This window comes from Hyperoodon ampullatus (assembly GCF_949752795.1).
Source record: "Hyperoodon ampullatus genome assembly, chromosome: 3".
NCBI classification, from domain to species: Eukaryota; Metazoa; Chordata; class Mammalia; order Artiodactyla; family Ziphiidae; genus Hyperoodon; species Hyperoodon ampullatus.
In genome coordinates, this window is record NC_136916.1 from 10,291,051 (window position 1) to 10,303,094 (window position 12,044).

Below are 12,044 nucleotides of genomic sequence, written 5' to 3' on the forward strand. Positions count from 1 at the left end.
TTTTATCTTTCTAAGTTGGCTCAGTCTGTCTGGCCGTGGCTAAATGAAAATTGATAGAAATAAGAGGCCACTGCTGAAAGATGGCCCAGGAATGCCTCAAATTCATGATGGAACCTGACGTTACAGAGTCAGTCTTTAGGTGGCAGCAAAGGTTTATGTGACTAGAAGTGGTTCCAGTACTAGGACAAGGGGAAAGGATGCGGCTGCCACTTTGTAGGGGGGAAAAGGGCATATGAAAATTAATAATTATTCCTGAGATCCTAATAGTACAATTCGTGTGTTATATCGTTGAACTAAGAACTGTAGATTAGATCTACTAAAAGCTCTGGCCTGTGAACCATCCAGGGATGTAAATGACTTCCTAGAGCTTTGTAGGAATTTTTAGCAGGTCTTCAGAAATTGTCCCTTCTAAAAACAAGTACTGAATTGCTTCCTGAAAAATAAGGTGTTTGAAGGGCCAACACATCAGCATGTGTCTAGGCAGGAAATATGGGCCCTTTTCAAATAACCACACACAGTAACTCCCATATGCTAAATTAGCTTCCTGGGATTTTCCCCTTGTGAATACGGTCTTTCCAATGTGTCTGTTTAATGCCAATCCTCATCACATGGGAAGAAAAATCCTTTGGAAACTGTTACAGTATCACTGTGTATGGTATTTATTCAGTAACTTAGACTTTTTCAAAGCAGAGCCTATCACTCAGAGAAATAAGTAATGACAATGCAAAATTCCATATTCTCTTTTAAAAATAAAACAAAAATGTGTTCTCTACTGGATGGAAACAGAAATACATACCGTCAGCTTGTTATGGGCTGGATAAAGCTCCCTTCAAAAACTTACTTTTTGTTTGGCTTCAAGGATCCTTCTTTCAAGATCAGATGCGATCATTTTCCCCCTGAAAGGAAAATAAGTATATCAAGTTTGCTTCGAATAATTTCCTTTGTTGTCTTTACAAGGAGCCGCAGGAGGGTAGAAGTCCAACCTTAAATCATTGATAATAATGGTCAGTTAGAACAACTCCTCGGTTGTTTCCAGAAAGAAAGGCATTTCCTCCCTGAATGATGCTGGACTGTAATTTCTGACACGTTTAGGAGATGCCCGACCTCACTGTCCACATGTCTCTCCACTCTGCACAGAGCCTGCTTTTTAGGTCATTTCTTAATTCGATTAAAACAAACCTGCTTTGGAGCAAGACTTTTGGCAATGAAAGCAGAGTTCAGAAAAAGATTTGCATTCCAAATCTTCCAGTGAATGGACCTGCAATTTCACATACAGATGAAACGCCAAGAAGAGAAAATCCGCTCTGAATCATTTGGATGAAAATACTGTCAAAAGCTACCTAATTACATTCCAAGGGCTAAAAGCACAAAGCAGGCCAAGAACTCATGGACTCAAATGTCAAACAGGCAGACAGGCATTGGAGAAAGAAACATCCTTTCATCTCTGAAATGTTTCTTTCCTAAAATAGAAACACAGATAGTACTTTGCTTACTATAAAACCTCACTATTCTCCAATAAAGATGTTAAAAAAAACCCTCACTATTATAATAATCAAAGGAGTTGATTTCTACAAGAAGTTAGATGTGGCTAGATGTGTGATCTTAGTCAAGTTACTGAATTTCCCTGTGCGTATTATGGAGTTATGAGGATTAAATGACTTAATAAATGCAAAAAAATTTTTTAAGTGCTTGGCATATGGGAAGTATTCCATAAATGTTAGCTTTTATTGTTGAGATGGTCACTATGCGTTATGACATTCCTACCCCAAGATTTTGGGGAAAAAAAACCAAGCAAAGGACAGAGTAGCTGCATGTTACTGGAGGCTGTGAACTATTCTTTAAACTAAAATAGCTCTCTTGACATTGCTAAACTGGCTAAACTTTTCACATCTGGGCCATTGATCTAGGTTTGTAGAAGACAATTTGGAAAAATAAATGATGGGGAGGCGTTTGTCACAATAAATGGTTGGGGAAGCTACTGGCATTTAGGGGACAGTGAGGTTTTGGAATGTGTCACTAGCTCCACAGTCATTTGTGGTGGTCCTTGTGATTTTAGGTAGATATAGATTTAGACACAGGGCTAGCATTTGGGCTACTCCATTAGAGCTTCTAGTGTGGTCTCACTTAAGCTCTACCTATTGAAATATGTTGTCTTATTATAAACTACTTCTCTAACTGTGCTCCTTTTTAAAAAAATTTATTTATTTATTTTATTTATTTATTTTTGGCTGCGTTGGGTCTTCGTTGCTGTGCAGGCTTTCTCTAGTTGCGGCGAGCGGGGGCTACTCTTTGTTGCGGTGCGCGGGCTTCTCATTTTTGTGGCTTCTCTTGCTGCGGAGCACTGGCTCTAGGTGTGCAGGCTTCAGTAGCTGCGGCATGCGAGCTCAGTAGTTGTGGCTCATGGGCTCTAGAGCGCAGGCTCAGTAGTTGTGGCGCATGGGCTTAGCTGCTCCGCAGCATGTGGGATCCTCCCGGGCGAGGGCTTGAACCCGTGTCCCCTGCATTGGCAGGTGGATTCTTAACCACTGTGCCACCAGGGAAGCCCCTAACCTTGCTCCTTTTCATAAAAATAATTTGGGCACAGTGAGTAGGTAAGTTATATTTTCTACAATTTTCATTTCAGGCTAGCAAAGAAGGTATTACATAATAGTTGGCATATAAAGTAGACATTGGGTCTGAAAGCATGGAGAACCACTGAGTTTTGTGAGGCTGTTTTCCAAAGAAAGGTAGTTAAAAGGCAATTACCTGGCAATGGCAATGGACACATCACCAGTGATTAGTCAGTTGGGCTGCAATGGAACAAAGGGCATTATATTTGGTGCTGAGGGTATGACTCTAATTCAGAGCAGCCCACCTTTGGGGAACTTCTGTGAGATGGGCCTCTGAAGGAGGGCAGAGGGAATGGAAGGGCAGGCTTTGGGGCGGGGGGTCGGGGAAGGGGCTCTGGAGGCCCTTTCATGCCCTACGTGTCTCCCTATACTTCACAGCTTGGCTTGGGAGCATCCCTCAAAGCTGTGATTTTTCAGCCTCTCCTAGATCTGGCTGTGCTAAAACACCTTGCTCCACCGTGACAGAAACAAAAAGTTCAAATTTCAGAGGACATTCAGGTCTTATATTTACCTTTTACATCAAGTTTTAAATGCATTAAAATTGCCGTAGTATTTTTGTAGGCAAACATAAAAACTGAGAGAGAGAATTCTCAGAAATTGTTTGCAAGTCCCAAATGTTACCTAGTCTACCACAACTAACCTTCTCTTCCTTGGAGCGTTTTGGGGAGACTGGCCTGACAATCGCTATTTGCTCACTAATCACATCTGGATATTTTGTGAAGCCCAGGCAGTAAGACCTCATGGAGAAGTAACAGATTAGGGGATGTCAGAATTGCAAGGGGCTCTAGACCTCTTTCTAGTCTAATTGTCTCCTTTTTCAAATGAGGAAACAGGACAAGACAGTCACCTGTGTGACAGCCCAGGATCAGGTAAAGGCTGGCTTTACCTAGAAAGAAAATGCCAAGCTTCCAGAACAAACTCAAAGGGCCAAACATATAGGAAACCTCTTTAGAAAGGTTATTGTCTTTTAACATAAGATAAATCCTTTGAGATGATATCTGGCTTTCATGGATCGGAGGTGTCATTCAAACCTGCTGGGAAAACAGTAATGAACATACAGTCTGTCCCATTTCCATATCAGGGCAGGGAGAAGGGACGGCCTTGTCCAATAATCAAGTCCAAGTGTTCGCTTCTCGCAGAGTGGAAAGCTCTGGGTGTGCTCTTAACAGGTAGGCTCCAGACTTTGCCAGGCATTTGGCCATCCAAGCCCGTATTTGTTTTGTCCACTTAGGAACCCAGAGCCTGGCACACTGTGGGTGGCCGATTGACATCTGTTGGAGGTATGTGAGTAGAAGGAAAAAGTTTCACCCTAGGACTATATTAATATGTTCACGTTACCTTAGAGACTGACAAGACCACTAGTATGGGGGCCCCTGGAGACAAAACTTTTCATCTCTCCAATTAGAATTGGATGAATTACTTTACAACAATGGTTTGTAAAATTTAGCATACATAAAAGTCATCTGTGTATGCCTTTAACATGTATACTCCTTGGCCCTGCTCTTAGGGATTTTGATTCAGGAGGTCAGGTATAGGGCCCGGGAATCAATTCATTCTACAAATTAATTTATTGAGGCCTCATTATGCGCCAAACACTGTTAGGGGTATGGGGCACCAGGGTAAACAGGCCAGCTTTTACTCTCCAGGGCTTACACGCTAACAAGGGAGATGAACAGAGACAAGTAAATAGACAAACACGCATAGCAATCTGCGTCTCTAACAAGGAGATGGTGATACAGGCAGACCGAGGTCCACATGTTGAGAAACACTGCCTTAGAAATGGAAGTTTTCACCTGGTAGGTATTTCAATAATTGTGTAACACATTAGCCAAGCACTTTCCACAGGACCCAGGGTTTTGAGCCATCACGGCTGTAGGGCAGCGAGGTGCGGAAGTGGCATTGTGCCTCCCCGCCTGCCCATGGGCTGTGGAGGGAGAGAGAGCTGGGTGACACCCAGCAGGCTCCTCTGAGGATCAGAAGCTGTCTGGCAGTCCTGGCTTTTCCAGACAAGCATGTCTTGGTGCAGGGCAGCTTTGGATGACAGCTGTTGCATCACATATGTCTGGTCTAGAGGTATTTCCATAGCAAAAATGCATATCTCTTATGCTTACCCATGCAGTCTTTAAGTGCCCAATTAAGCTGTGACTGATGCTTTGCGATGATCTCTCTGTTAGGTGTTAGTGTTTAAGAAAGAACTGCCATTAAGGTGAGGACTGTTGAACCAGACTGCTGCTTTGGCTGTGGCTGTTGGAACTGAGATTCTTGATTTTGTGACAGTCTTTAAAAATTCATATGATGCTCTCACCGTCATGTATACGGAAGTCAAAACCTTACCTTGTACACGTAAAACTTTTATAAATACGATAAACCAATGATACCTCAATAAATTTAAAAAAAAGAAAATTAAAAAAGATTCATGTGATGCTATAGGGTCAGATAACTTCATGAAGTTGTCTGGGCAAAATCCCACACTGCCAGCTAGAGCTGCCAGCTGGAAGAACCTTCTCTTTGTGGAAAGAAGCAAAAGGCACAGATTACCCCGTGTGCGGACTTTGGACCCACATGCATGGCTATCTTCCCGTGGCTCTGATGGGAAAAACGATCTTACCAAAAGAAGCACGTTACTGGGGAATGTAGATCTCTGGGCAGGCAACCAAAAACGGTCACAAATCGGGTGCCTGAGCCTTTGGTGACCCTGATCCTTGGCCCTGCTGAACTATAATAATTCTACCAACCTTTCCTAAGTGCTTAGAGCTTGGCTCTGTTCACAGAGATTTGTGTGCAAAGAAGAAAGGACGCGTGATCCTTCGCGTTGGAAATTGACTAATGTTACGACCACTGTTGATAGCAGCAGCCCCCGCAGTGATAACGAATTACCAGTTTTAGAAGCAGTCCCTGTACTATGCCTTACTCCTGATCTTTGCCACTCATGCCAACCCCGCAAGAGCATTTTTACTGTCCTTACGCTGCAGATAAGGAAACTAAGGCTCATCGAAGCGGACGAATGTGGCTAAAAGCTTGGAATGTGGAGACAGTAACCAGGTTTCCGCTCCAGACCCTATGCTACTTGTGTGTATTTGAAGAATTCAGTTCCTCTGTTTACTCATTTATAAATTGATATTACTAGTACTTCCCTCACAAGGTTTACATGAGGATTGAATGACACAGTAAATATCAAACACTGTAAAGCACTAAGTATAAAACCCTGCCTAGCATATAGTAAGCGGTCAATGCATGTTAGTCTCATTGTTATTACTAGTAGTACTAGCATCGTGTGACTTGCAGGATGCCACACAGTTAGTAGGGGCAGATTTCAAACTTAGAGCTGTATTCTGACATCAGATCCCAGGGTTCTCAGTGCTGCACAATAAATGTCTTCCGAAGCATTTAGGGGGTTTATTAAAAAAATGCCTGCTACCTTGACTTAACAAGAAACCTTTCAGGTTGAGTCCTAGGATTGTAATGATGTAGGTAGTATTTCCACTATGGTTTCTTGGAAGCCCCCTGGACTGAGTAGTTCCTTGATCCTAGTTCTTATTGCTGTTGGTACTGATTAGTAAAATAAGAAAAACATAGACCCTCCCACTAAAACTTATCACTCTATCATCCTTAGATGATATTGCTCTATGTAGCCCCCAAAGGCTACATGAGTAACAGAAACCTGCTAGTTTTTTGTTTTTGTTTTTTAACTAGTCAGTGCTTAGCAAGACTATTTCTTTAACATTGATTGTAATGTAGATTAAGCAAGGGGAATTCATGGACTGAAGTGAATTTTCAAATTGCCTGGACTGTGTGGTGACTTGACAATTTGCGTGGATTGACTTGGAAAAAAAATGTTGCAGGAGTTATACGGTAAAACATTCTCGGGGACTACCTTGGGGAAAAGAGCTCCGTGTGTGTCCTCATGGCTGCTACCCATGGGATAACTTATCCTAGGAAGGGCTCGTAAGATAAAATGATAAACAGCAGTCAAAACAGGTCATTCAGGAAGCACTGGCATTACAAAACCAAGCCCTTCGCAAAAAAAAATTTACCATAATTATAAACAGTGAACTTCCTTGGTCCCTTTAAAATAGAGTTTGATTTGGGAAAAGAACTTTATAATAATGAACTGTATTTTTCTCCTTTAAGATTTGTCTTCCAATATGCACAATGGGATCCCTTGGCATTATGGTCAGGATATGGGAACAGGATGTTTTTGGTGATTTTTGTGTCTAATTCTAGTAATTAAAAGAATTTGAAAAGGAATAGATACATGTATATGTATAACTGAATCACTTTGCTGTACACCTGAAACTAACACATCATGGTTAATCAACTATACAAAAAAAAATTTACATTTTCCAAAAGCACTGACTTTTACTTACTCCCTAGAGTGATGGGCAACTGAGGACTCCAACCATGATGTAGTAAAGAGTTATTTTCATATGAAAATATGAAACCTTATCGCTGCCACTAGGAATTAACATTGGGGCTGAGAGGGAAGTAGATGACGAGGGAAACTGTGTGGGCAGGAAGGGATGCTGGTGATCTCTCATCACCCCTCCTCCTCCCCAAACTACCATTCCTCTTCCCTGGACATGTTGGTACAGAGAAGAAAAGGATCATGATAAGAAGTTCAAAGGACTTCCCTAGTGGTCCAGTGGTTAAGACTCCATGCTTCCAATGCAGGGGGCACGGGTTCAATCCCCGGTCAGGGAACTAAGATCCCATGTACCTTGTGGCGTGGCCAAAAAAGAAGTTCAATTTACCATGTAAGAAACCATGCTTGGCTATTCTAAATAACTTTCGAGTCAAAGAGGAAATCAAAACTGTACTTCCAGAACATTAAAAATTAATGACATGGGAATAGGACATATAAAAATATGAGAAGCACCCTAAATCGTTCTCAGAGGAAAACGTTTAGCCTGACATGCTTTTGAAATTAAGTAACAGGGAATTAAAAATAACTAAACATATTTCATTCAGGAAGCTAGGAAAATAACAAACAACGTAAGCAGAAAGCATGAGACAAGTTTTTTCAGTGATTTAGAAACTTTATAAAGTAAACCAAATTAATAAATTCAAAAGCTCATATATTGAAAAGATCAATGAATATACAAATATCTGATTAGTCTAATAAAAAAGAGAGAAAATGTAACATTTGAAATGAGAAAGAAGGTTATAAAGGTATTTTAATATTACAAAATAATTCTATGTAGAGCTTTATGAGTTTCAAAGAAATGGGAACCTGGAAAAATAATTCTAAGGTACAACTGGATGAGAATAATTGAAGAGATGAATATTAACATGTGCTAAGAATGGAGAAGATGAGGGGCACCTTCAAGATGGCAGAGGAGTAAGACGTGGAGGTCACCTTCCTCCCCACAGATACATCAAAAATGCATCCACCTGATGAACAACTCCTACAGAACACCTACTGAACGCTGGCAGAAGACCTCAGACTTCCCAAAAGGCAAGAAACTCCCCATGTACCTGGGTGGGGCAAAAGGAAAAACAGAGAAAAAAGAATAGGGACAGGACCTGCCCCTCAGGGAGGGAGCTGTGAAGGAGGAAAGGTTTCCACACACTAGGAAGCACCTTCACTGGCAGAGATGGGGGGTGGGGAGGGGGAAACTTCGGAGCCGCGGAGGAGAGCGCAGCAACAGGGGTGCGGAGGGCAAAGCAGAGAGATTCCCACACAGAGGATCGGTGCCGACCGGCACTCACCAGCCCGAGAGGCTTGTCTGCTCACCCGCTGGGGCGGGTGGGGGCTGGGAGATGAGGCTCGGGCTTCGGAGCTCAGATCCCAGGGAGAGGACTGGGGTTGGCTGTGTGAACACAGCCTGAAGGGGGCTAGTGCGCCACGGCTAGCCAGGGGGGAGTCCAGGAAAAAGTCTGGACCTGCCTAAGAGGCAAGAGAACATTGTTTCAGGGTGTGCGAGGAGAGGGGATTCAGAGCTCCAGAGACGGGCACGAGCCACGGCTATCAGCGTGGACACCAGAGATGGGCATGAGATGCTAAGGCTGCTGGTGCAGCCACCAAGAAGCCTGTGCGCAAGCACAGGTCACTATCCACACCTCACCTCCCAGGAGCCTGTGCAGCCTGCCACTGCCAGGTTACCCACTCTCACGACTATTATTCAACATAGTTTTGGAAGTTTTAGCCACAGCAATCAGAGAAGAAAAAGAAATAAAAGGAATCCAAATTGGAAAAGAAGAAGTAAAACCGTCACTTGTTGCAGATGACATGATACTATAAATAGAGAATCCTGAAGATGCTACCAGAAAACTACTAGAGCTAATGAATGAATTTGGTAAAATAGCAGGATACAAAATTAATGCACAGAAATCTCTTGCATTCCTATACACTCATGATGAAAATTCTGAAAGAGAAATTAAGGAAACACTCCCATTTATCACTGCAACAAAAAGAATAAAGTACCTAGGAATAAACCTACCTAAGGACACAAAAGATCTGTATGCAGAAAACTATAAGACACTGATGAAAGAAATTAAAGATGATACAAACAGAGGGAGACATATACCATGTTCTTGGATTGGAAGAATCAACATTGTGAAAATGACTATACTACCCAAAGCAATCTACAGATTCAATGCAATCCCTATCAAGCTACCAATGGCATTTTTCACAGAACTAGAACAAAAAATTTTACAATTTGCATGGAAACACAAAAGACCCTGAATAGCCAAAGGAATCTTGAGAAAGAAAAACGGAGCTGGAGAATTAGGCTCCCTGACTTCAGACTATACTACAAAGCTACAGTAATCAAGACAGTGTGGTACTGGCACAAAAACAGAAATATAGATCAATGGAACAGGATAGAAAGCCCAGAGGTAAACCCACACACATATGGTCACCGTATCTTTGATAAAGGAGGCGGGAATATACAATGGAGAAAAGACGGCCTCTTCAAAAAGTGGTGCTGGGAAAACTGGACAGCTACATGTAAAAGAATGAAATTAGAACATTCCCTAACACCATACGCAAAAATAAACTGGAAATGGGTTAAAGACCTAAATGTAAGGCCAGACACTATAAAACTCTTAGAGGAAAACATAGGCAGAACTCTCTATGACATATATCACAGCAAGATCCTTTTGGACCCACCTCCTAGAGAAATGGAAATAAAAACAAAGATAAACAAATGGGACCTAATGAAACTTCAAAGCTTTTGCACAGCAAAGGAAACCATAAACAAGATGAAAAGACAACCCTCAGAATGGGAGAAAATATTTGCAAATGAAGCAACTGACAAAGGATTAATCTCCGAAATTTACAAGCAGCTCATGCAGCACAATATCAAAAAAACAAACAACCCAATCCAAAAATGGGCAGAAGATCTAAATAGACATTTCTCCAAAGAAGATATACAGATTGCCAAGAAACACATGAAAGGATGCTCAACATCACTAATCATTAGAGAAATGCAAATCAAAACTACAATGAGGTATCACCTCTCACCTCACATGGTCAGAATGGCCATCATCAAAAAATCTACGAACAATAAATGTTGGAGAGGGTGTGGAGAAAAGGGAACCCTCTTGCACTGTTGGTGAGAATGTAAATTGATACAGCCACTATAGAGAACAGTATGGAGGTTCCTTAAAAAACTAAAAATAGAACTACCATACAACACAGCAATCCCACTACTGGGCAAATACCCTGAGAAAACCATAATTCAAAAAGAGTAAAAAAAAGAGAACATACCACAATGTTCATTGCAGCACTATTTACTAGCTAGGACATGGAAGCAACCTAAGTGTCCATCGACAGATGAATGGATAAAGAAGATGTGGCACATATATACAATGGAATATTACTCAGCCATAAAAAGAAACGAAATTGAGTTATTTGTAGTGAGGTGGACGGACCTAGAGTCTGTCATACAGAGTGAAGTAAGTCAGAAAGAGAAAAACAAATACCATATGCTAAGTCATATATATGGAATAAAAAAAAAAATGGTTCTGAAGAACCTAGGGGCAGGACAGGAATAAAGACGCAGATGTAGAGAATGGACTTGAGGACACCGGGAGGGGGAAGGGTAAGCTGGGATGAAGTGAGAGAGTGACATGGACATATATACACTACCAAACGTAAAATAGATAGCTAGTGGGAAGCAGCCGCATAGCACAGGGAGATCAGCTCGGTGCTTTGTGACCACCTAGAGGGGTGGGATAGGGAGGGTGGGAGGGAGACACAAGAGGGAGGGGATATGGGGGTATATGTATATGTATAGCTGATATACTTTGTTATAAAGCAGAAACTAACAGACCATTGTAAAGCAATTATATTCCAATAAAGATGTTAAAAAAAAGTGGTTAAAATAGTAAAAAAAAAAAAAAAAGAGTCATGTACCACAATGTTCATTGCAGCTCTATTTACAATAGCCAGGACATGGAAGCAACCTAAGTGTCCATCGACAGATGAATGGATAAAGAAGATGTGGCACAAATATACAATGGAATATTACTCAGCCATAAAAAGAAACGAAATTGAGTTATTTGTAGTGAGGTGGATGGACCTAGAGTCTGTCATACAGAGTGAAGTAAGTCAGAATGAGAAAAACAAATACTGTATGCTAACACATACAGTTACATGTTACTATTAGCTACATCCTAACAGTTCGTTAGGATAGCTATTGTCAAAAAGACAAGAAAAAACCAATGTTGGTAAGTTTGTAGAGAAAAGGAAACCTTTGTACACTCTTGGGGGGAATGTAAATTAATACGGCCACAACGGAAACAGTATGGTTGGAGTTCCTCAAAAATTAAAAGTAGAAATACAATGTGATCTATGAATCCCACTCCTTGGTAATTATCCAAAGGAAATGAAATCAATATTTCAAAGAGATATGTGTACTCCCATGTTAATTCCAGCGTTATTCACAATGGACAAGATTAGGAAACAACCTAAAGTGTCCTTCAACAGAGGAATCAGCCATAAAAAAGAAGGAACTTCTGACATTTGCTACAACATGATGAACCTTGAGACATTCATTGTGCTAAGTGAAACAAGTTAATCACAAAAAGACAAAAAGGAGTGAGGTACTGAAAGCAGTCAAATTCATAGACACAGAAAGTAGAATGGCAGTTGCCAGGGGCTGGGGGGAAGGAGAGTGGAGAGTTTTTAATGGGTATAGACTTTCAGTTTGGCAAGATGAAAAGAGTTTTGGAGATAGAAAGCAGTGATGGCAGCCCAACAATGTGACCACATCGCTGACCTGTACACTTAAAAAAGGTTAAGAAGGGGGCTTCCCTGGTGGCACAGTGGTTGAGAGTCCGCCTGCCGATTCAGGGACACGGGTTCGTGCCCCGGTCCGGGAAGATCCCACATGCCGTGGAGCGGCTGGGCCCGTGAGCCATGGCCGCTGAGCCTGCGCGTCCGGAGCCTGTGCTCCGCAACGGGAGAGGCCACAACAGTGAGAGGCCCGC

General features: G+C 41.7%; 1 protein-coding gene across 1 annotated transcript in view; it reads right to left on the bottom strand.

Moving 5' to 3' along the window:
- GAD2 (glutamate decarboxylase 2) overlaps positions 1-12,044 on the bottom strand; it is a gene marked incomplete at both ends in the record, with an annotated part of 66,510 nt that overhangs the window by 24,956 nt on the left and 29,510 nt on the right. The window contains one exon of the mRNA XM_079700655.1: positions 842-896. Coding sequence (XP_079556781.1) covers positions 842-896 — 55 coding nt within the window. The remainder of the gene's footprint in view (positions 1-841; positions 897-12,044) is intronic.